The 24,857-nt window shown below is 40.8% G+C and overlaps 1 protein-coding gene across 1 annotated transcript; it reads right to left on the bottom strand.

The window, feature by feature from the left end:
* Positions 1 to 1,088: 1,088 nt before the first annotated feature.
* fam91a1 (family with sequence similarity 91 member A1) lies at positions 1,089 to 24,456 on the bottom strand. Its single transcript, XM_088929284.1, has 24 exons — positions 24,205 to 24,456; positions 23,109 to 23,193; positions 21,941 to 22,092; positions 20,746 to 20,803; positions 20,067 to 20,134; positions 19,548 to 19,661; positions 19,005 to 19,095; positions 15,191 to 15,253; positions 14,310 to 14,416; positions 14,177 to 14,215; positions 12,631 to 12,743; positions 12,053 to 12,162; positions 10,480 to 10,589; positions 9,715 to 9,801; positions 8,467 to 8,590; positions 7,970 to 8,118; positions 7,140 to 7,274; positions 6,469 to 6,582; positions 5,294 to 5,366; positions 4,984 to 5,130; positions 4,577 to 4,684; positions 3,655 to 3,778; positions 3,394 to 3,463; positions 1,089 to 2,824 (listed from the first exon to the last, which is right to left on the bottom strand). The coding sequence occupies exons 1-24, from the start codon at positions 24,274 to 24,276 to the stop codon at positions 2,624 to 2,626; spliced, it is 2,514 nt and encodes an 837-aa protein (XP_088785410.1). The 5' UTR covers positions 24,277 to 24,456; the 3' UTR covers positions 1,089 to 2,623.
* Between the last annotated feature and the right edge of the window lie 401 nt (positions 24,457 to 24,857).

Here is a 24,857-nt window from a genome sequence, read left to right as displayed (position 1 = left end):
TGCAGAAAGAGAAAGGCCAGAGCGCTCTCCGTATGTGGTGTGGAAAGCTCCTTATTCACACTGTACCACTCTGAAGCGGGATTCTCCCACAATGACACAAAATGCTAACGGCAAAGCAAGCTTTTGAAAAGGTGAGCATTCAGACTTTTGGGCACTTAAAACAAAGCTAAAATCCTGTACTGGAGAGACGCTGACATGTTAAAAACAAAAGAACACAAATATCCCACTGCAACAGTTCCATTTTCATGCTGTTAGTCAATTGTGCAATTTCATGTTTTGAGTGATAGTTCCGTAGTAAATCGAAAGGCTTCTGTGCATCGAAACAAACAATCTAATAAAACCCTGAGTAGCACAAAACATACAATTCTGTGCTTGGTGTGAAATAATGACTGAAATTCTCCTTCCTCCAAAAAAAAAAAAGATCTGTCGCTGCCAGAGATCCCCTGCCAAACCCTCCCGTTTTATCTGCTTGACAATAGGGCCCCTGAAGCATAAAAAAATCAATTTCCGCCTGAAAGCGAGTAGCAAACAAACTGCCCACCTTGTGAAGACAGCGAGAGTGAGACGCGATCTGAACTCTCCTATCAGAAGGCAGCGACAGATGGCGAGGAAGTGAAAAGGAAGGAGCCGGGGTTGAGGTGACAGATGCGTTACATGGGCATTAAAAATAGATGCTAAATGTGTACTAGAGGCCCTGCTTCAGAGGACAGCGTACACGGCAAAGATAACGGTGACTGCAGACCAATTCATATTGCAAAACAATTTTTCCTTAGCTCAAGAGACAACCAATGCTCTTATCTCATCTCCGCAACAGTATCAAACATGGTTGCCCTTTTATTGCCTGTAGTCTACGTGTAATATCAGTTCTTTCTGACTCGTACTCCAGGCATTGTTAAGTACTGAACATGATCTCCCCTGCTGTTCCAGACAGTCTAATGTGATTACAAGTTGAGAAAGCAGTGGAACACTGAACACTATCGCTTGCTGCTGCATAGTTCCGATTGCATTTAACTATGCACTTTTATTTTTCGGGGGGAAAAAAAACTTGCTCTTCTGAAACAAGTCAATAATGCGATGTAAACAGATACTGGGGATTTTTACATTTTTTATTTAGGTCTTACTATTTTTACATTTCACTTTAGAACACGTACAGTTGTGGAAATCATGAAGAGGAATGTCAATTCTGTACTTGTTTATAATTACAAGAGCAATATTCACAGTCCCATCAAACAAGCTACAACAAAGATATCCTGAAAAGCGTGTCAGCATCGCAAAATTATGCATGATTATTTCTCTTACACTGAAATGTATTTTAAGATTACTTTTTAAATGATCAAGATAACGTTCTTTTTTGATTGAAAAAAATGCAGTATTGGAAACACTCAGACCTGCCATTCAGTTCTTAGGTTCCAAAATACATAATCCCGCACAAGGACTTCCTACAAATCACCTAGACAGGGATTTTAAAAAGTGTAGCACAGAAAACCACAAACATTAGTTTTGTGGAATAAAGCAACCGTATTTGTGTAAAGTGAACAAGAAGCTTTTTATATTATCTTCTTGAAACAAAGCTTATTTGCTGCTCCTGTGCTTCACACTGCTTTAGTACCATCATACTCCCTCAGAAAAGCTACACGGATTGTGGTGAAGTTGTGAAACAAACATACTGTCTTTTGCAGAGAGGTGCTGACAAGTTTTATACCAGTCTGGGGGTATTTCTAACATGTTACAGCAGGGAATGGTTTTAAAATTCCTGTGGCTCACTGCGCTATACTGGCCTCTTAATGGGATGCAGATTGTCGGTTTTCCCATATGTACCCTTTGCACATCAGATTCTAGCCGAAGCCCGAAAGCTTTAGCTTCACTTGATCTCCGCAGCCCTGCTTTCGTCTGATGCAGAAGGGCTCAGTCCCTGCGGTGAGGATGGGGGACGAAGCCGCCTGGCCTTCAGTCCTCCACACTCACTGGCCAGGCTGTGAGCAGGGAGATCAAACAGGAGGGGGTGGGGGGGGGGGGAAGAAACTTAACCATGCTTAAAAAAAACCTCTTCCTCTATCATTCGGTCCCTGCTCTAGCAGTCTTGTCCTGTGCAAATTAAAAATCCTCGTGTGTACTCGCACAGAGTTTTAACTAAAACATACAAAAGTCCTTGTGACTGCTGTATGACAAACGTCATGCATGGACTATCTGTATGAAAAGTGAAGAGGGGAAAGATTACAGTAGAAGATGTTCTTGGCCATATTATGCCAGGGGCTTGGTCCAGTAAGGTACACTGTTGGTTTTTCAAACCCAATGGCGCACAGAGCCATCTGAGGTTCCAAACTGATCTGCCTCAACCATTTCCTTAGTGGTGTTCTGATCCCAATTAAATACATCTGAGAACAAAGGCTGGCAAAAAATACACTGCGTTGCTGACCTCTGGTTCTACACTCAAGAGAACACTTGCCTTACTAAATAGCCAAGGAGTTACTTCAGTTCCTTTCTCAGAAAGTGACCATCCTTATTTCCGATGCTTCAACTGTTAAAGTAACACTGTCTATTTATAAAAGCAAGCGACTGGCTGGTGGGGGCCGCTGGATCTGGGGTGTTCACAATAACAACAGGCCGTGGCAAACAGGTGGACTTAGGTGGGCTGGTCTTTGTGCAAAGCGGGGACCTGAATGGTGGGAGGAGAACGACCACTCCACTCTGCTAGCTGGCCGTCCTTGAAGAGGAGATTGAGAGCAGGGAGGGGGACCCCCGCTTCTGAGGACGACAGTGTGGTCTGGTTGAGCAAACTGGATACCCCGCCGTCTGACCTCCCCTCAGCAGTGCTAGTGCTTTCCTGAAAACACAAGGAGGCAAAAACGGGCCTTTACAGAGCTCTGTAGAAATGTCTTTCACACGCCAAGGAGAGAGTTGCTCAGCAGTGCGAATCGTATAGGAGGGAGGAAACATCAAGCCCGTCCAATACTAGAAATACCAAAAAAAAGTCAACTGCCGCCAGCCTGTTCCTGTTTTGACATCTGTAGAAGACAAACTCATTTTCACAAAGTATAGTTTCAGAACTGCAGCTAGTATATTATCTCCAAATGTTTTCATTTCAGTGATGACACTGACATCTTTTTAAGACACTCGTAACGATCACAACAGCAAGGTGCAAAATGTGCATTCTAAAACCCAAAGAATCACAGAGAAATCGGGTCAACACATTAAACAGAATTAAATACTAGTTATAAATTAAACATTCATGTGAAAATCGTGCTTCAAAGATCAAAATAAATCAATACAAAACATCTCTTGATAATTTATCATGGTCTATCACTGTCTTTATCGGTGATAATTGGTCTTTGAAAACGTATAAGAACATATGGGGGTAGGATCCAAGTTTTGAAAGAAAGAGAAACGTCTTACCTGGAATGACTGAACAAAACTCAGAACTTTCAAAGACAGTTTTCGGCTGGAATGTAGTAATTTCTGAAGGCTGGAACATAAAACATTAAAGAAGAAACAAGCATTTTGTGAAGTATTTTTACAGTATTCATTGCCCGATTTTACAAAGCAAAGCTTTTCATTGCATGTTATAGTTTGCATGTGAAAATACGGTATTACTTATTGATCAAACAACACCATTATTAAAAATACTTTGAGAAGTTTTCACCAATACAAACTCACCTCTCTTTTCCACAGAGCCCATGGGATGTTATCTTTTGACACACCTTTCGATTTAAATCCTCACTGAAGAGTGGCATTCCAAAGCACAGCTCTAAAGGAACCCACTCCTCTTCTGTTGACAACACTGCAGAATGTACAACAACAGTCAAGTCTTTAAACACAGCGCAAGGATTTGACTTTTCAAAGTCAGCTTTAGACTACATTCCATCCATCTATCCATTTTCTTACCGCTTCTTCCAACTCAGGGTCGCGCAGACAACAGGCACAAGGCAGAGGACACACTGGATGGGATGCCAGCCCACTGCAGGGTACACAGACACAAACACAGACTCGCACACACTCACACCCAGAACCAATTTCCCCTGAAGCCAATTAACTGGCAAGTATGTCTTTGGACTGTGAGAGGAAACTGTAGCACCCAGAGGAAATGATCATCATAATAATAAACTTTATTTTATATAAACCCCCTTAAATGGCACGATATATACACAATGAAAACACACCATGAGAGGAGACAGTAGATGATTACAGTAGAAGCAGAGGGGTGAACAGCAGAACCAGTTATGTAAAGGCCCTTCTAAAGAAGAAGGTTTGCTGTCTAGGTTTGAATTACTTTAGGGAAGGTGACTCTCCGATATCCTTAGGGATAGAGTTCCAGAGCAAACCCACACAACCGTCACACAAACTCCACACAGAAAGCACCCCAGACCTGGAATGGAACCCAGGGCCCAAGCTCTGCGAGGCAGCAATGCTGACCTCTGCTCCACTGTGCTGCCTCTAAAATACATTCCACGGGTACTCATATTCGAAGGAGGGCATGTGGAGGTGACTCTCGCCAGGAGTTATTTCCTTCACAGCTTACGGCATCCCAGAGCCACTTCCTAGCTCAACACCCAGGCTCCAGTGAATCAGGGCCCCTTACCTTCCGGCTCTTGCTTTCTGTTTGAGTCGGTATTGTTTTCCTCAACAACCAGTTCAAAGGATTCTGTGCTGCCGTTCGCATCAAATCCTACACTCAGCTCAGACTCTCCTGAGAAAGAAAGATGTGAGCACAGTCAGTCTCCTGACTCCACAGGGGGAAGGCTAAGATACCTCTGAGCCGATTCTTCAGAAAATAGCTCCAGAGTGTCATGTCCTTCGGGCATGTCCCTTTGATGACACCGAGAGTTTAAAGTTATTAACACTTCACTGTTGAGTGTAAATGGAGTGGTGTGAGGGGCATGCACCCAACTGAGATAGGACTGATTCGCTAATCAGGACGCTGACATTACTCAGACACCATTGGTTTAACCCTGTGTTAACTGCAAGGCAATTATTGAAGGTACCAACCTTTTCCCTCAGATGATTCACTAAGCCTCCTGGAGTGCCTGCTGTTGGGATTCAGCATGGTGATATACCCACAGAAATGCTCCAGGTCTATCTTCTCTCTCAGGGTCCTCAAAGCTTTGTGAACACACATGTTGGAATAGGAGAAATCTGGACGGAGAAAACAAAAGAAGTCTGAGCTGGCAACTGCTGCAAATCCAACAAGAAATCCCACAGAGATGCTTTCTTTCCCCACATTCTGATTGTAGGCACAATCCCTTAAGCACTGCAGCTTCATATTACACAATAAGCTAAAGGTAAACTTATCCCTTACCTCCTTTAAGCTCTCTTTCATCAAAGGGAAATGGCACGTGAACAGTTTCTCCAATGCCAAGAATACCGTGACCCTGTGGATATAGAATTTGAGAGATCCTCCTCCAGCAACAGACACTCAGAAAGGTCAGCGACATTCACTATGCCCTTCACTTAGTAATTAACTACCAGCAGTTGTTACACAAAGCCTTCAAAAAAGGACTTTCATTTTATGAAACAAGATGGGGATGTCTCTCTTCTCCATGTAAATACACAACCTATTGCCAATCTTGTTTTCAAAATTGCGCACTGCTTAACCCAACAGGTGCTCTTCCAGATACCACCCCAAGAAAAGACCCAAGAAGTCAGAGAAGGGTATGATTTCCATGAGCAGGGCAGTATGTATTCTTCCAGGGGCATCAAACCCACTTTTGTTAAAGCAGTTCTATGAACATGACAAAATAAATACATGTCCTCACTGGAAGACCTTTAATTTTTACTTTAATATCAAAATTAAACAATGTTGAGAATATTAAAGAACAGTAACAAACAAGAAGAAGCCATTCGGTCAATCTCGCCTATTTGGTAGTTAAAAGCTTAGTAATCCAAGAGTCTCATCCAGCCTGGGCATCAACTTCAATCACATAGCTAGGGAACTTGTTCATGACTCCCACAACCATTCTGGGTACAGAAGAGCTTCCTGTCCTCAGTTGTAAATGCACTTCCATTTGTCTCCTTTGGTTTGCGTTTCATTTTCTTTTTTAAGAAGTCAGTGCAACAGACTTCGTCAAGGCCTTGGAAGATTTGGAAGACTTATATCAGGTTCCTCAGTCTTTGTTGTTAAAAACTAAAAAGGGTCAGTACCTTCAGCCAGTCAGCATTTCGGAACAAACCATTTCATAATATGATATTATGATTTAAAGCAAACCGTATTATGATTCCAGTTTCCTAATGGTTGTCTCTCCTCTATTTGACTCCATTTGATTGTGTTGATTCTGTTTCAAACAATTTGGTCTAGTTTGTTTGAAAATATTAAAACATTTAATATTGAAAGGGAAGCATTTCCTCAGGTTGGTGCTAAGACAAACTGGGTAAAAAAGTAGTTATTAACCATGTCTACCATTTCTATTTCTGACATTTCTGGCACTGATCTTAAAAGTCTGCTTTTCCTGCATTTACTTGTCTGTGGGGCCTTACCTGTATCAGCACAGCGGAATGTGTGAGGGCATCGTTAAGCATGGTCAGTACATTGGAACTTGGAACAACACCAGGATCGTGACCCCAGGAAGTGATCAGGAGCCTGTCATAAGTCTTAAAACATTATTGCCTTTAGTGAACAAAAGACACATTTGATAACACAGCAAGTTACAACTTGAAATACTCATTAGCTGCAATTCTACCTTTATTGTATTTAAACAGATAATTAACAAAGGTCACAGTATTTGCAAAACTTTAAGAAACAGAAGTAACACATTTTGAATTTTTTTACAGATTGCGTTTTAAAATATTAAATTAGTTAGTTAGTATTCAATTATTAGACATACATTAAAGGTTATTCTCTATTTCACATGTCTGTTATTTATATGTATTAGCCCTGATATTTTATTGTCTGAATTTAGGGAAAAATCAGAAATCCATTCCCTTTTATTCTAGAGAAATCAACATTTGAGATCCCATACCCGCAGAAAGATATAAAGCAATAAATTCTGGCTTGGCTTAATTTGATTAACATGAAAAGACATTTACTCCCGAAAAAACTTTTGAAATTCATATATGTTCCAAGAATATACTGAACAAGATCATCTGTTAAGCTTCCAAAACCAATTTTTGTGCTATATACTGTGCAGAAGACCAATAACCCCTTTTACCTGAAAGATATCCGGTAGCTTCCTTAGCCTGGATCCCTTGGACAGCAGGAGAGAAGGAGGTCCTTGTCCACACACATGGTAAAGATAAAGCTTGAACCAGATTGAACTGACTTCTGGAATAGCAGGTCCAATGTGCTGCAAAACAGAGGGATTCAAAACTGAAGAACAACACTGGAACTGGAATACCAGCACTGCTGTGTGCACAGCTCCGCGCAGTCATCCTAAGCAGAGAACAGCTTTAAACCAATGAGATCCAGCAGTGCAGACAGAAGCACAGAAACCTTTAATAATCTTCTAACATTCTTCTTTTCCTGACGCCCCCTCCAACCACCACTTTAGGTAAGGCCACCTCTAACACCACCTGAGCACCTTATTCATAAACCAGCCCACTGTAAGAAAATAATAATTAATAATGATAATAATTACTCGCTTTATTACAGCGCTTTTCATTTCACTGAAGCACAGCGCCCACCCTGGAGGCATGTGGCTGTCATTCTGGACCAGCAGCTCCACTCCACAGCGGACTGGGGCTACTTTCACCTCTTTTTCACTTGAATTAGAGGGGAAATTTAGGGAGGCATGATTGTGCATGCTTACTAACTTACTGAGAAGTAAACTATATAGTTCCTTTCACACTGCCATCCAAGAACAAGAATGACCAGTTACTGAGACATAACTCGACTTCTTCACACGCTCTTTTAAAGCGCGGTCAGAAGCATGCATGCATGCTGGACTGTTGCCACTGACCATTGCCGGGAGCAGGAAGCAACAGAACAGGGTGGAGTGATGCTTCAGGGTGTATAGGAAGGATGCACAGCAAAATCCCTTACCTGGGGCGTGCAGCTGCTGATTGGTCGGATCTCGTTGCTGAGCGGCGCCATGGAGACCAGCAGCTTGTAGTTCTTGTTGAGCACGCGGCTGCAGGTGGCGGGGTCGAGGCCCAGCAGGCTCTCGCAGCGCAGCAGGTCCAGAGGGCAGCCTGGCAGGACGCACACACAGACACTGGTCACACACACGCACCGCCGGGGCGCCCCCTGGGGCCCGGAACAATATCCGTTCCTTCTCGGGCACGCTTTACTGCCACAACGGGCTGGGCAGGGCTGCGTCAGGCTTTTCATTCTGTGTGCACGAGGTGACGGAGCCTTATTAATAAGTAAAGGCTTCGGATATTGCAGGTCTCCGACGGGGGAAAAAAAGAAAGCTGGTGCAAGAAAACCCCCAGCCATCTCTCTTGCACCTGAAAGAAGCTGTGTTGCGCCAGTCTTGAAAGAGCAGCGATTTAGAATGAATGACTGTTTCAGCCATAGGCAGCACCGACTTTGCTCACCGTTGCTCGGCTGCTCGGGGTCTGAAGTCAGTTCCTTGTTGTAACGCAGAAACAGTATCGTATTTCTGAGTGTCAGGGCATGGTCAAAATACCTTTGGGCTTCCCCTTCTGCTGTGCTTTCAACCTTCAAACATAAAGCACCGTTACAAACAGCATTGATCCTGTGTACGTTTCTACACTAAGATGTACAAAAAAGTTAGATACTATTGGATCCACTTTTAATGCCTCTTAATATACTGTATATACAGTCCATATGTTCAAATAGGGGACTGTGTCAGTAGGTGTAGGCTGCATAGTAACAGGATCATTCCATAGCCCAAAGTAAAGAAACACTGCGTTTTGGCTGTGGAGCCTTCTTCAGGTGTGTACACCACCATAATAAATTTTTACATAATATTGTATGGGAATGAATCTCATGCTGATCCTGTACTTGATGGGGTGTAACCTTAACTTCATTAGCAATCGCAGCACGGATCCTCTTTCCTATGCTGTTCATTAAATTTTAATTGCAACCTGTTGAAGCACCGTGACACAAAATAATGGCTTCGCATTTTTTGGGGGGGGGGGGGGGGGTTTGCTCAGTTTGAGTTTCGATGTGCTGTCCCGATTATTTAGCACATAACGTGACAGACTATTCATTGATTTTATCAGGGCAAGTTCTGCTAGAAATCACACAAACAACCACTGAAAGAAAGATTGGCCATGTTTGAGAAATTACAAAAGGCTTTTCTGTGTGTTCCACAGGTGCAACCTGTCTGGACTGCAACTAGCTGAAGACAAAAGACCATTAGGTAATTCAGAAGTAATGCAAAAGTGTAATGGCTCTTTTCAGAGATTAAGGTTATTATTAACGACTTAGAAAAAACAGGGAATGTATTACAGTTTTTCCATATCAGTCACTTGTCAAAACAAAACCCTTAAGCTATGCAGCCCAGAACAGGAATTAAACTAGAAATCTAATTACTTCTTCAGTTTGGCACTTGCCTGCTAGCTCCTTGCTGTTCTGATATTCCTGGTACTTTTGGTACGATTGCTGCTACACATCTAGAAATGGACAGAACATGCAACTCCTGCAGTACAGAGCTCTAATGAAGTACAGTTTATTCCTGTATTTTGAACAAGTTTCCAAAAACATTACAAACATTAAAATATTTTAGGTCTATCATCATGGCTAACAGGATGTAAACATGTCAAGTTAAGGTGTTGGTGGTTAAACTTTCACAGTTTTGTGTGTTAAAGAGAGTTTACCTTTTCAAGTTCATTCAAGAAGCTGTCAAGAGATTCATCAGAGAGTTTTCCCACTTCAAACATTGTAACAGCGTGGCTTTTCAAGTTCTAAAGCACAAGAAAAAACGTTTTATTATGTGGCAGAACTTCGTAGGAGCTTCAACATATCATTAATAATTATTGACCCTGGAGACAGTGGATTTTTCTGTGAACCAGTAAGTGAATTACCAGTTATACCGGTTACTGAGATAACCGAATCTGTCGATATTAACTTCATTTGTGTTAACAGAACCCCCCCTTAATAAACAAAATAATAATTTTACCATTTTATTATTAATGCAACTTGTTATTTATTACAAACAGAACCAAATGATGTGAACATTTAAAATAATAAGGATTATGGGAAGGAAAATATACAAGAAGATTAAATTACAATTTCTTAGTTCAGAGTTGAAATCCCACTATTGTCTACTAGATTTTGTTCCAACTGAGCTATCATGTTACTTAACTGAACCTTCTTTACTGGAGCTGAATACAACTAGAAAAAGTCCTATTAGGCAAATTCTTTTTGAATTAAAGTTTGACTTAGTAACTGAGATCCCAGCTGGGTCAAGACACACAGTGGGCTCTCTATGCACCAGGATTAAAATGCAAGTTTAATTGCTTTTTATCCTGCACAAGAATTATTAATACATAAATTCATATCCTGGCCAAAACAATAGTACTGCTTATTAACACTTCCACTGCTGCGTAGAATAAGTAGGCTAGATTTATTTTAACACTTACTGGTGACAGGTTTCCCATCATTAAGAAGGCTGTGAGCGTTGAATCAAACAGGAAAGCAATCCGTTTGGTGTGACCTCCAAACATGCTCAGACTGTTCACACTAGATGTATCTGTTTCAAAAGTAACCGAATTACAATCACCAAACCACATTAGATTATGTGTGTAAAATTTTAAACATCTGTGGTAGGCCGAGGGCAGTACGGAGATGGAGTGGTCAGCATTGCTGCCTTGCAGCACTGGGGCCTAAGCTCAATTCCTGGGGTGTTATCTACAGTACGTGCATACAATAAATATACGTGGAGTTAATACCATCTCCCCATGTTTGTATGGGGTTCCTCCAGGTGCCCTAAGTTCATCCTATAGTCTAAAGATATATAGGTAGGTTAATTGGCTTCTGGGAAAATTGTTCCTGGTCCAAGTGATTGTCTGTGTCTGTGCCCTGTCATAGACTGGTGTCCTGTCCAGGGTGTATCCTGCCTTGTGCCTGTTACTTGCCAGGATCGCTCTGGCTCCCCTGAAACCTTGCATTGGATGAATCGGTTAGAAAATGGATGGATGGACAGATGTGATAAGTCAGCGCAATAAGGATTGTAGCCCCAGGTGACCTTCCACTGAGGCCAATAATATTTGCCTCAGTGGAAGGTTACCTGCGGCTAACTGGGCTGAGTTATTCAACTATTAATTTGGGAGGGGAGGGAGAATGACTGGTACAAATTAGTATGTTCCTGATATCAAGGGTGTGCACAGTGTTAGCTGTTGTTAACTTGTAGAACTGGCCTTTGTGTGTAACTGAGAAGAGTTTGCATTCATCTCATCAGGAGGTTTAACGTGCTCAGGCCTTACGAGCCGCCACATTTAAAGGCCTCTTACACCACTGTTTCATTTTTATTCCTTAAATATCCTGTTTGGGTCTATCAGGTGATATTTACAACATACCACAGGCTTGTCATTCTGTGCCATGTAGTGAACTGGGGATACCTTGTCCATCTCCAACCCACCCAGGCCTAACAGCCATCATTCCAAAAACACCCCCTCCCCTAAGACAATACCCATCTGTGATAAAAGATATGTGGACTTAAGGTACAGAAGCATTTCAAAACAATTGATTCTAGCAATGGTAGCGAATCAGTGGCAGAAATTCTTTTCCACTTTTGCTCCACTCTCCACCTCCACTAACGTCTTTCCAACTTTGTCTACAATAACTCTCCAAGACCTGCTGCCCCTCCCACCAACCCCTACTGCCGCCAACACGGGACACAGACCCACATGTAAACACAATGCTCCTCCCACTTGCTCAGGTCCAACCAATCACAGATTGGCTTGTTACTATGGGAACCTGAAGCAAACGGAGGTCTGGAACACCAACAACACAGGACCTCTTATTGTACTCCTCATCAGGATTATGCCACTTAGATAAAACAATGGATGGAGATATGGTTATGTCATCTGCCAGCCATAAATGATGTGGTGACGACGTGGGAGGAGAGTGTGTATTTATGTGGCCTCCCTGACAGTGTTGTCACACTGTCCCAGTGCTGTCTGATATTAACGGTTTGCCAGGGCGAGTTCTGACCTTGGTCCTCCAGGCTTGTGGTGTCAGTGTCAGTGGCTGAAGATCCAGTGTCGAGAACTGGGCTGCCGCCTTCCCAGGACAGGAGCATCTTCTGTGGGTCCATGGTACTTCTGTCAGAAAGTGCAACAAGCGAAGGTCAAGGCACATATTCAGGACACTTGGGAATAAAACAGAAATTCTTCTCTCTTATTTTTTTATCAAATGTTCTGTGCCATTCAGGACAGTCTGAAATAACTACAGCGATCAAATAGCATTACTGCGTGAACACCAGTGATAGAGTAAGGTCGGATACAAACCTCTTTCGGTGCGAAGGTGTTCGGGGAAAAGCAAAGGGATTGTTTTAATTCGAAAGGCTTGAGATAAAAACCCAGGACAGAGGAAAGTGACTGTGTGTTCGGCCAAGTTCATACGGTCATAAGGATGTAAGTAAGTTAAGAACACTAAGTTTCTGGTGTCCTCATTTCAGAGCAGCCTTTACTCAATTCAGATGATCTCGTGAAGGTTCCCCAAGAGAACCTTCACCAGCTGGATGCTGTTGAAGTGCCAAGGAACGTTACATGTTCACGTGGGTCACGCACCTGAGCCTGTTGAGCGAGGGGGCAGTCTTCCAGGTGGGGTGAAGCTGATCAGGATTTATCACGTGACCTTTCTTGACAGCGAAGCCCAAGCGACAGTACATGGACACAGCATTCTAATCGGAGAGAACAAAATACGCACATGTTCTCTGCACTGTTTGGGCCTTGTTAATTGCTTTTATTTAAAATTACGTATTTGCTTAGAAGATGTGCAATGTTTGACCATCTGAGAGGCTGTGTTTTAAAATCAACAGTTTTAAAACATTTGATACTCTCAAAATATCTGCAGTGAAGAAATGTCTGTGAAATTCACATCCAACAAATTGGATATCTCTCATTTAAACAACACCATACAGCCTGGGCATCTTATTCCTAGCATAGTCTTCAGCTTGGATTTTATAAAGATAAGATCTTTAGAGAGCAAAGATGAATTGCACTTTTAACTGTCACTGTAGTAATCATTCAGGAGCCACACTGAAAATGTGATTTTTTTTTAATTCCTGTGAAATGATGGAAGAAAGAGCAGAAAACTAGGTCACCTCAGCCCTGATAGAGCCTAGTATATTTGCTGACCATTTTCAAGGTCTCTGGCTGTATCACGAATTGCAGATCTGAGATGAGCATGTCTGACCTCACAACTGAAGAGCAGTGAAGTGCAAAAAATGGCTTTCAGTCAAGAAATGCCTTCTGCAACAGCAACAGACATGCAAGTATGAATTCATATGCCTTCTACCAATGTTCAAACACAGCCAAGTGGAAAAAGAAAACCAGCTCCTAAGAGATGACGTCTACAATGAAAATCTTCATGTTCCAAAAAATTATTTTGTAAAGACCATATATCAAAAGAAGACATTTTTACAAGACGTCAAAAGGATAGTTCACCAGGGTGACCTGAAAGGACAGCGAACAGACATTCCCATTTGGAGTTAATTATCTCATTAATTTTTAGAGAAACTGTCACATACAACACTCGTCAGCAACAGTATTCACTGCTCCAATTAAAACAAAAAGCCTAAGGACATTATGTGACATTATGTGTATAATACCAAGAAAAACTGGTCCGATATAGGCTGTGTCGATCTTCCCAAGAAAAGAATGTCAGGATTTCAGATGCGCAGTTTCAAAGCATATCTCACCTCTATCAGTGTTTGTAGAAATCAGTCAGCCACGATCTGCTTCATCTTCTTTGGTTTATAGTTTGGCTTTTATAAAACGCTAATATTGTTTGGTCAAAAACCTTCATCTTTCCATTGCAATTCAAAGGAAAACAATTCTTACAGAAAGAACTAAGTTGTTTCAAAGCACATTTAATCTAAAAATATTTTTATTTTTCATATATGTCAAATTCTCTGATTATTTACAGATAAAACAGTCACCCGGTGCCTTTCTAAACTTCTGCAAGGCACGTTTAGTTCAGTAATTCATACGTGAAATTCTAAAATTGTATGCATATCCTTACTGCAATGACGCACTATTCTATGCACCAAGTCTCTAGGTCTCTGCAACTTAATTCCAACCTGATGACTAGTTACTCTGCTGTAATACATACCTTTACAAGACCCAGGTCTATTTCCAATACATTAGCAAGCTGACAAAAAAGAAAAGAAAACAGTGATGAATACAAACTGGACAAAGCAGACAAACTAGACAAAGTCTGAAAAAAACAGCTTCTGGGCACCTACCTCAGAAACATTAGTATGCTCGTCAATAGAGACAAAGATTTTGTACAGAAGAGTTTCAAAATAATCCCCCTGAACCCGATTCATCACAAATCCTTCCAAGGGGGGAACTAAAAGGAAATAAAAATAAAAATAAATGACAGTCTCTTCCATTTTACAAATTAACTGTGCATCAGTCGTGATTTTAGAGCTACATCTCTAAAAAGCAAATAATGAATTAAACAGGGCTAACAGACATCACTAACAGAACAGTGCAGAGCACTCAAAGATCTATTCTTCATGTCAAACGCCACTCTTGGCAACTTTTTTTCAATATTTTCTAAAACAGCATTGTTACATTTCAATGAACACTCATCACCAGTACATAAAATCTTGTTTACTATAGCTCTCCAGCATTCAGTAACAGGGCATGTAAAACTGGAAAGGCAGAAAACTACAGTCCAATGAAATACGAGCTCGCTCTGCTTTACACATATGATGGAAAGGTTATATTGTCTAGAATGTATGCAAGTGGAATGTGGGCCAGTGTTTTTCCCTTGTTCCTGAACATTTGTGCTATTCCCATAATAAAAATATACATTTTCTCAAGTAATCCAACCACTTTATCACCCATAACTGCTTTATCCTATACAGGACCATGGTAAATCACACCTTGAACTGACAGACACAGAGCACGAGATGCAACTACACTCTATATGGGAGGCCAATCGATTCTAGGTCAGATATACACACATGCATATGCATATACAGTAGGAAGCAATTGTGAAACACCTCATAACCTTCACCTCGTCTTTGGACTGCAAGAGGAAAGCAGGCTAGCATTGACAACAATCCTGCAAAGACTTCATATAGGATGATAGCGTTTCTTAAAACAGAGGCCTCACCTGAAATGCAGCTGTCATCAGAGATGGGGACATCAAGGTAAATGAAGCCTTTGTTGTACAGGCCTTAAAGAAAAAGAACCAGGTATTTTAATCATGCCTTTCACTTCATGATAGTTTTGCAAGCATTTTTATTAACAAAATCCTTTCCACAAGGATGCCGTACTTCTCAAATCGATAGGTAGCTACTCCAAAACCACATCAATCCTGTGTGAAAGGGATTAAATATTTTACATATTGGAGAGTAATTACCACGTTTATCCCCAACATCAGTCACTAAAATCTTTCCATACACCCACAATCAGAAAGCTTTTCTTAGCTCATAAGGGTCAAGGCCTATACTAGAAGCAGAGGGCACCAGGTGGGAGTACAACCTGGTTAGGACACCTATCCATCATAGGAATTCAGCTGGAATTATCACAACATGCTGGAAAGAAAAGCTGGGAAACCAAGGCGTCTCATACAGGCACCACAATCTCAACTGAGTGAAATAAAGCCCACTTTTCTTCTGCCCCTGAGATCAGAATTGTGTTATTTCCATGCACAGAGCTCTCCTGCCCACGTGCTCCTTCACGCAGCGAGTTTGAGTCAATATACTTCAGTATGATTTAAGATCAGCCCATCGATTTGTGACTCACGGCGGTGATTGAATGCTTCAATATAAACCTCAATTCTGGGGTATTATCAAAATAACACTGGCTGAAGTCAGCCGAAATGAGTGGCAAAGCCACATCTTGAAGAAGAAATTGAAAACCAGGTCAGAAATGAAAAGTGTCTTTCCGACTATGGTTTTCATAAAGATACTCAAAGCATACATTGCTTTGAACCGCTTAGGAAAAAAGATTTGAAACTACTTCTCAAGGATGCTCCTGACTGGAGGGAAACAGATCCTCAAGATGTCATCTGCTCAGCCTGCATCTGCATTTCCAAAGCTACTGGGATTTCAGCATTAGACACCCCACTCACACTTGTTTATTGTAGCTGGAGATTGCAATTAGTACTGCTATAAGGCTCAGATTTGCAGTGTACTGTTTAGTTTGTACACCTTATTTCAAGAGTCAGGCTCTTTTAATCACAAAATTAAACCAAGACTAGGTCTTGTGCAATTGACAGAGGGGGAGCTCGAATGGCTCAAGAGCCACTGCAGAGAGACAGAATTAGAGAAAGCTGTGTTGAACTTCTTTTATTATTTCTATGTTAACAATGCTTTTCTTTCACTGAGGGATGTGATATTAACTGCATTACAAAGAAATTCCCCAAAGCTCAGGAAACTAAAAAGGGCTGCTACTATTTCAGTTTTTTACAGGTATTAAGAGTCAGAAACTTAGTCCACTCTCTTATATTTTAAAATATAAACTGGGGGATTTTTGCATAAATGTGTTTAGACAGCACACTGAGAGATTATGGCGAAAACACATTTTGGTTTCTGTGTTGTTTCACTCTATTTATTTTGTCCTTCCTTGTCTTTCATTATCATAGTTTGCATATTGGATTATTCTACTTCAGTCAATGTTAAGATATTGTTCCTCTGCAGCTTGGAGGCTATACAGATCTCTACTACAATGCTAAAACACCCCTCAAATCATTTGGTGCGCACAGATGGACAGAAAATATGTTAGCTACTAGCAACCAAAGGAGCTCGATGGACTGAATGCCTTTCTCTTGTTCACAATGCTTCTTAATTTCTTTCTTAATTAAGACATTAATTCTTAATGAAATATCCAGGACTTGGAGAACATTCCCAGTCTGAGTCTGTGCTTCAAGAATAGGCTAAGCCAATTCATTTTTTTGGCATACAGCACAGTAGTATAACTGAAAGCCACCTTGCCCATGAAACAATACTGGTCATAGCAGACCACTGTATTACTCAAGATGCACACTTAAGTCCTTGTATTTTTTTTTTACTTGTGCACAACAAAATATTAAGGTAGTCATAATCCCCCTTATGTCCTCACAGCAGAGGTTGCCAGCCTTCGTCCTGCAGAGCCCTAGTCCAGTCTAGTCTAACACCTTTCTAATAGATGGCAACATCCGCAATAGAAGTGCATTCTGTTACACATAAGGTTATGGAAACAATTAGAACTGAAGTAGAGGATCATCTGCAGTATATGGAAACAGAATCCAAGAAGAGATGGGTCTGGCTCAACTAACCTGTCAGAGTTTCTTGATCAAGCAACAGCAGTAATAGACACACACAGAGTGCACAATATGGTGTATTTAGATTTTAAGAAAGTTTTTGTTAAAAATCCTCACAACAGATTTATTCTCAAATTACAGGCAGTAGGCATACAGGAAAATACATGTGTTGGGATCAAGATTTGGTTAACAGATTTAAAAAAAAAGAGTACAGATAAGAAGTGAATGTTTAAATTTTGCCGATGTAAAAGAAGAACTGTACTAGGATCACAGCTTCCTAATTTATATAAAAAATCTCGATTCTGGAACAATTAGTGAGGTTTGCAGAACATACCAAAATAGGAGAATTAAAAACACTACAGAAGCAGCAAATGAAATTCAAAAGAATTAAATGATATTAAAGACTGGGCAGGCATCTGGCAGATGGTGTTTAGCAAGCAGGTTACAAAATAACCATAAATACAAAATGAGAAATGCTGAGCTTGATAACACTATTTAAGAAAAAGACTTAAGTCTTTATGAAAACACATCATTTATATCTTGTAGACAATGTGATGTAGCAATAAAAAGGTCTATGAAATGTTAAGATATATTCTAATAGTAATTGATTTTACACCAAGGAGTGTTACATTAAAACTGTTTAATACATCAGTAAGACCTCATCTAGCATATTATTCAAAAAACTAAAATGTTAATTGCATAGGTCAATACCTGGTAGAAGCACTTTTGGCAGCAACAGGAAGCGCACGTTTTGGCTAAGTCTCTACTAACTTCAGACTCTGGGATGGTGCAATTCTTAACCATACAACCTTCTTTGCAAATTTGCAAAAGCTCTGCCAGCTTCTGAGAGCCACTCACTTTCTTCTTGTTAAGCCACTGCACTGTAACTTTGACCTTGGGATCTGGGTCACTGATATAAATATGTACGAAAAGACCTGCTACGTCCCCTCGTTGCCTAGTTTTAATAGTTTAATAATCTATGCTCTCCTAGTACATTGGTGCCCCTCTGGTTCAAGGGCAACCTGTCCTGCTTGTAGAAGTCCGACCTGTTCCAGAAGGACCCCAATAGAGGTAACACACCATGTCTGAACACACAGATGAAAGCAGAAATCGACCTCCGGATTTCCTCCGGCGTCTCTGGGCTTGCTCCTAACACTGCAGGGATCCTAGAGAAGGTCACCGTCAACTTTCTCCTTCTACGTTCATGGGTTCTGCTCTGCCCATCGGCACTCCATCTCCATCACTCACAAGCTAGGAGCCACGCAGAGCAGCAAACTGATGTGCCAAAGGCCAGGTCCGGTGCTGTAGCAGTATTCCACACTATCTAGGGCTCAACGAGGTTCTATTTCAGCTAAATGTGTCCTGCAGCAGAGAAGCTGGCTAGGATGGGCCTCAAGCCCAGGGATCTTGGATTCAATGTGCTCAAACATCCAACACTCATCTGTGAACACAGACGTCTTCATCCTAAAAGCAGATCAACCTGCAAACCTCACTCTGCAAAATACCTCACAAGGCTATTTCCTTTTGCTTATGCACTCCCCTTTTATTCCAGATCCCAGGTTTAAGAAAGATTTTCTAGTTACTTAACAGTGCTTAGTTTTAATCTTCGATTAATCACATTTTAGACAATTTTTCTAGAAGCACGTTTCGACCTTTTGCTTGGTTTTCAGATGGCACTCACTCAGCACAACGTTGTATTCTACAGATCCAGTCAGCTGGGGACCAGCATCTATCATTTTATCAATAGCACTCTTCTCAGCCGAGGAGCAGATCTGCGAATAATGAGGAAAGCAGCATTTCACGTGAGGGAAAAAAAGAGATTTTGCAAAATACTGAAGGCAAAGTGATCTGGGAATGTTAATGAAAATTCTAAAGCAGTAAATGATTGGAACGAGTCATTGCAGAGACTGAGGGCATCAAACTATCCCAAGAAGTCTAACAATGAAAACATTACGATGAAACAAAGAAAACAACATCTTCCTGCTGACAAAAAAAATATAAAAATAAATCAAATCTTCAATTTAGTAGTAGACAACTTTTCCAAAAACGCTATGCAAAAAGATCTTTCTACTGTACTTTGGCTCTCTATGTTATATAAACATTTTTTCAGTGTTGAGAAAGATGGAGAAACCTAACCACAGGCATGCAGTAACCTTAGGTGTAACTTTAGACCGGTGAGATAATACTGTCTGCTGAAACAGGCTGATGTAATGCCCACACCCACCCTGATGTCATCCTCAGTGATGTAGCCAGTCTGCACCACCCACCAGGGTTCCACAGAAATCTCCACCGGCTTCACTGGGAGCAGGTCTCTCGCCGTTTTCCTTCTGAAGAATTTCTGGGAAGAAGCAGCTACTGTTTAAGAACAACACATTCCCTCCACAAATTTGAACTATTACACCTCCTAATATTTAGTAAAAGAAAATACAATCGTTTGGTTTGCTTAGACTAACTTCAAGTGGATTTCTTAAGTCAAATTAAAACAGGAAAACTGCAGGTATTAATTCGTGTCTGCATACTGGAATGACAATATCTATATGTTTTTTTATCAAATATGTCAATCGTGTCCTTCAAGATTCTTCAATGGCTTCTCTGGAAAGATTTATAAAACCCTGATCTGGCTTTTGTCAGAAATTGTAGAGTGAGTTAGACACAATGGATACAGCTACAGCCCAAAACACTGCAAATCACTTTAAGCCATTTCCCAAAACAAACGAACCGTGTGAATAAATCGGTTTCTTACTTTGGAGGATCTGCACTGGTTCATAAGGTCAATATACTGGTTTCTCCCAATTCCAAGGAGCCTCAGACCTACAACATAACCAAGAAGAGCTCAACATTCTTAGAATTTTACAGTGAAAGCTGAAATGTACAATACTGGTGAGTGAATTTTATGCCAGAACACTGTATAAGACCTTTGTGCTTCTAGCAAATAATGTAATTAAAAGGCATAAACAGGTGAGTGGACTCCAGACTAACTGATGGTTCCCTTCACTGCATGTGTAGGACACCAAGACCCAGGGAGCCCAGGGGAAAGCTGAGCTGTCTCAGATGTTCACAGGTGGGGGCCCGGGAATCCAAAAACATAGAGAAAGCAAGCAGTCAGAGTCGACTGGCTCATTTGCAGAGTTTTCCTGGAGGCTGACAAGGTTCACTGGAGAGGAAGTAGATCTGGAGAGACTGAATAGCCTCTGAAGAAAAGTCACTGATCTTAATCAAATCAGCTCCTACCTGTTTTAAAATGTAGAGGTGAAACACGAACTCTGTAGTTCAAATACGACAGGACAATGAGGATTAAAATAAAGAAATTCTAGAGGCTCTTCCATTATATTTTCCACATATCAGCAAGCCTGTGTTATGCTTTATGTACAGTAGATGTGCATCAGCTTGCACCTGACAGACAAGCTTTCTGAAAAACTTACAGTCAGCAGCTGTGAAATTGGGTAGAGAGTCGTAGCTCTTTTCACTGTTCATGATGTCCTGCAACAGAAAGAGGGGCAGTTATTACTATATTTTTTGGGGGGGGGCACCATCTCTACAGTGTGATGGCTAGGGCACATGATTGTACTTGTAATAATAGCATTACGCTGCTGAAGAAAGCACGTGCCTGAAACTAAAAGTGTGTACATAAACATGAGTGTTTAGAAAGTAAAAAAAAACACATTTAATTGCAATAAAGCATAGAGGACTTTTCTTGTCATAAAACATAGAGGACTTTTGTTAATCTGTGAATCTGACACGTTGTACTGCAGGATATTCCTGAGAACCACAACGATCGCTGCATTTGTGATCCGAGAATGCACTCCAGAGTGCAAAGTCTGACTTAAGAGTCACATGAGGCCCAACGGTGTTGTTCATGATAACGCCCCTGAACTGCACTGCTGCGAGAGAAGCCTGTGTCTTGAACGGTATTCTATATCCAACATATACCATTTCTTCTGTCTTTAAAGACATCTGCCAAACACTTCTGAGATGATAAAAAGGATTTAAAAAAACTGTGAAGCTTACAGACCTTTTAAGGCCTGAAACAAATATTAATTGCACAGCCAATGGCTTAATTGTTGCAGTACAGTTTATGGTTTTACAGTCGGCACTCAGATACGAACAGCAGTTTCCAGATAGCTTTTTCTCTTGCCAGGTGTACATTTCATTTTTATGTGGGCTGTGTTAAACAGATTCTTGCGCAATTTAAGACCAACAGGAAAATAACTAGAAATGTACATCTTTTGAAAAAAGTCCAATCATTCTAACGCAAGCAGTACATCAGCTACTGCCGCAGCAACAAGAGACTCTGCTGTACATTTCCAGTCATTCCTCCTTCTTAGACCTTAATAGCAAGGTGCAGAGTGGCTGGTGCCTTCCTGAATGTGGTCTTTTGTGAGCAGAGAAAAAGTAATTATACTCTTGCAGCAGAGGTATGCTACTGCCAGCAATACATGCTGTGGAGTGGCAGGACTGCTCCTTATTAAAAGCAGCAGGGATGAGCTTCAGCCTCCTACATATAAACTGCACTGACTGCATGGAGAAGATACAGCGGGGATACACTTTGAAGAGGTTATGTATTCCAAACCCCTACTGTTTAAAATACTGCCAAGCCCCACCCGCTTTCAGACCTACCTCCATTATTCCAATATAGTAGGAGAAGGGAGTAACCCTCAGGCCCTTGACCATGATGTCAGACAGATGGTAAGGGTACAACATGAGATGCTCACGGCTGTACTTCAAGAGCTCTTCGTAGTACTTGCGCTCATCTTTCTTCACATGCCTCACTGCATAAAAGAGGGGGAGGGCATTTTTTTAAGGTGTATGCTCATGCAACAGCAGCATCAGTGGCTACCCAAAGGATTTGTACTAACCTGTTAAATACTATAACATTAAACACCTTTCTTTGTCAGGATCACCAAAGCATTTCATCCGATTTAATCATTCGCCAGACAACTGCGTCCTGAAGCGAGATTTTGACAAACTGCTCTTCCTAAATGGACTGAGCGCATCTTGTATAGTGTCCTTGTGATCTCCAGTGCAGAGACATCCAGTCTAATCACCCAGACAATATAGACAAATATACATTCTAAATACAGAAAGCAACTGACAACAATAGAGGGCTTCTAAACCTGTTCTTGGGAAACCTCCTGTCTCATCGTTCTGCTGTTAAGGTTCATTACGGGTGCCTTTGCTTTGTTTCTCTAATGTTTGCTCAAGCTGCTGAAAGGGTGCTTACGCTGAGCTCCTGGCTTATGACACATCTGGCCCTTTCTTAAGGAGAGCAAGTGCCTAGAGGATCCAAAATAAAAAGCCACTTTGGTACATTAAATCATTTAAAAATTGCAGTCCAGTATGAAAATGTTTGAAACACATTTGAATCGCCTGAAGCAATGAGGGGACACTAGTAGATACATGACAATATATGAAATAATATTGATAAATACATAATCCAATTGGAAAACTCCTGGAGAATCTGAAGATTCCTCTCAGATCACTGCACCAATAGTCACACAGACAAAAAATATACAGACTCCCACTGCAGAGCAGATGGATACATTTCAGGTTTTCCAAGGTGCCAAGTGCTGATCCAGCACCTTGCGTTGGTTGATGTGTTCAAAATCAATTATTTCATTTAATAAATAAATAATGCGATAATTTTAATGTAATAATTAAAATAAAATCATTAATAATGTTATCGTTAAATCAGATTAAAAGCAAACAGTAAAAATGTAGTGTTACTCAAAATTACATTTGTTTGTTAAATTAAGCTTTGATTTCAAAACTAATAGAGTTAACTTACCTAAGTTATTTCGGAACCGCAACTGGTTCCGGATACTGTAAAGAAGGACATGCTTTTCGTACTCTCGCTGTGAGTTTCCGAGACTCTGTGGATAACAGCGAGGAACAATTAATTTAAAGAACGAGACAACAACATCATGTTTGATCAGGGGCTATCTCATTAGCAGAATGTCTGCGGGCTAGGTAGGGTGTTCAAGAAAAGTTCTGGTGGAGATCTACAGTATGAACAAATAGTTTATCGCAAACAAAGTCGCAACTTATTTTAAAACACTTCAATTAAGATTGAAACTTATATAATTTACTCTGTCAAGAAGCAAGGTGTTCAGGCTTTACGTTTGCGATTACCTCTTTATCTCATTTCTTTTTGACGCTTTAAGTCATATGATCTTGTTTTCAATGGCTTATTTTTTTGTATCGCCATAATTAAGCGGAGGTAACAAATAAAAAAGCACATTTCTTTGCCCAAAATAAATGCATGCCTGTTCTATTCTAATGCGATGTAAATGCGCTGTATAATTAAATTCCTCTTTAAAGATCTAAACGTATTTTAAATGGCACTCAACTCCCAGAAATCTCAGGAGACGTAAAGATTAAGGCAAAGGTTTTCTGTCTGAAGATAACCTAAGCATTTCTTTACTTCATCCTTTAAACTGAACGGTGTTATCCTTTTTTGTGGTATGGATTATAAATCTAGTTTTGGAATTGGAAACGGAAAACACGGAGCAAATAGACGGGATGTTCTTTCGAAACTGATCCTTCTGAATCGCCGCTAAACCCTCTATTACATTACATTAGGCAGCGATGCGCTTTTCAGACAAATAGGAAGGATCTCGGATGAAGACTCGATGCATCCCGCTGATTCAAAACATAAGCAAACCAAAGAGCGACAAGGGATGACATCCGACGGGTCACCCTGAACGAATCTGTTTGTTAATGTTGTTTTTTTTCCCACATGAAAAGCAAAATCACTCAGTCACGAAGCAGACAGTTCGTTGAACGAGTGCGGGCACCTCGCGTTTAGTTTATCTTCCTACTGTCTGGATCAACCCCCACAGACGCTTCCCCTTCCTATGGATGAAGTGTCAAAGATTCTGTACCTGTTTGACATTAGTGGGCAGTTTGTTCCACGGGTAGTTCTGCCTGATGTGAAATTCCACGTCTGTATTCATGGTCTCAGTAAAACACAAGGCTTGTAAATCGGCGAGGGCGTTTGGGTAACACTAATATTACTCAACCCCCATCGGCTTTAAAAATTAAAAGCAAATACTGTCTTAAAGTTCCATATTTACCCCGTCCCGATTTTAGGCTGTTCTTTCTTTAATCTCACTTCCTTATTATATTTACAAGGAAACGGTCGTCACCACTGCTTCCGTCATTTCCGTCCTCTTGGCTCGTGTCGGGAATATCTATGGTAGCAAAAAAAAAAAGGTGAGTCTGTGGAGCGGTGTTTGTCTCCAGCAACTTTCAGAAGAAAAACTGTTTTCTTCGCAGAGCTTAGCGTTTGCGTTTCACATGTGTGTTATTGTGGCTTTATACGATTATGTCCTGAAAGTAAGGTTTACGATGAATAAAAGTGACTAAAATTCTGCTTGATTTTTTTTAAGAATACCTCGATATTTTGGAACTATACATGCATTTGAAATAAAATAAGTTTGTTGAGTTCCTCCCCCCGATTCGTAATTATTAACGTTTATATTATGTACCGAAATATGAAAATAAAAAGCAAATCTTCATTGAGTAGACTTTAACC

This window comes from Atractosteus spatula, chromosome 12, assembly GCF_055471065.1.
Source record: "Atractosteus spatula isolate fAtrSpa1 chromosome 12, fAtrSpa1.hap1, whole genome shotgun sequence".
Classification (NCBI taxonomy): domain Eukaryota; kingdom Metazoa; phylum Chordata; class Actinopteri; order Semionotiformes; family Lepisosteidae; genus Atractosteus; species Atractosteus spatula.
The sequence above is the reverse complement of the archived record's forward strand: the minus strand, read 5'-3'. Positions and strand labels throughout refer to the sequence as shown.

Bases quoted from the DNA above. Each gene is read 5' to 3' on its own strand.
- fam91a1 (XM_088929284.1), bottom strand. From the start codon at position 24,276: ATGAATACAGACGTGGAATTTCACATCAGGCAGAACTACCCGTGGAAC. The intron at 20,135-20,745 runs GTAAGTTTTTCA...GTTATGTTGTAG, and splicing joins CAATTTCACAGCTGCTGACT to GTCTGAGGCTCCTTGGAATT. The intron at 8,591-9,714 runs GTAAACTCTCTT...TTATGTTTGAAG, and splicing joins TCTTGAATGAACTTGAAAAG to GTTGAAAGCACAGCAGAAGG.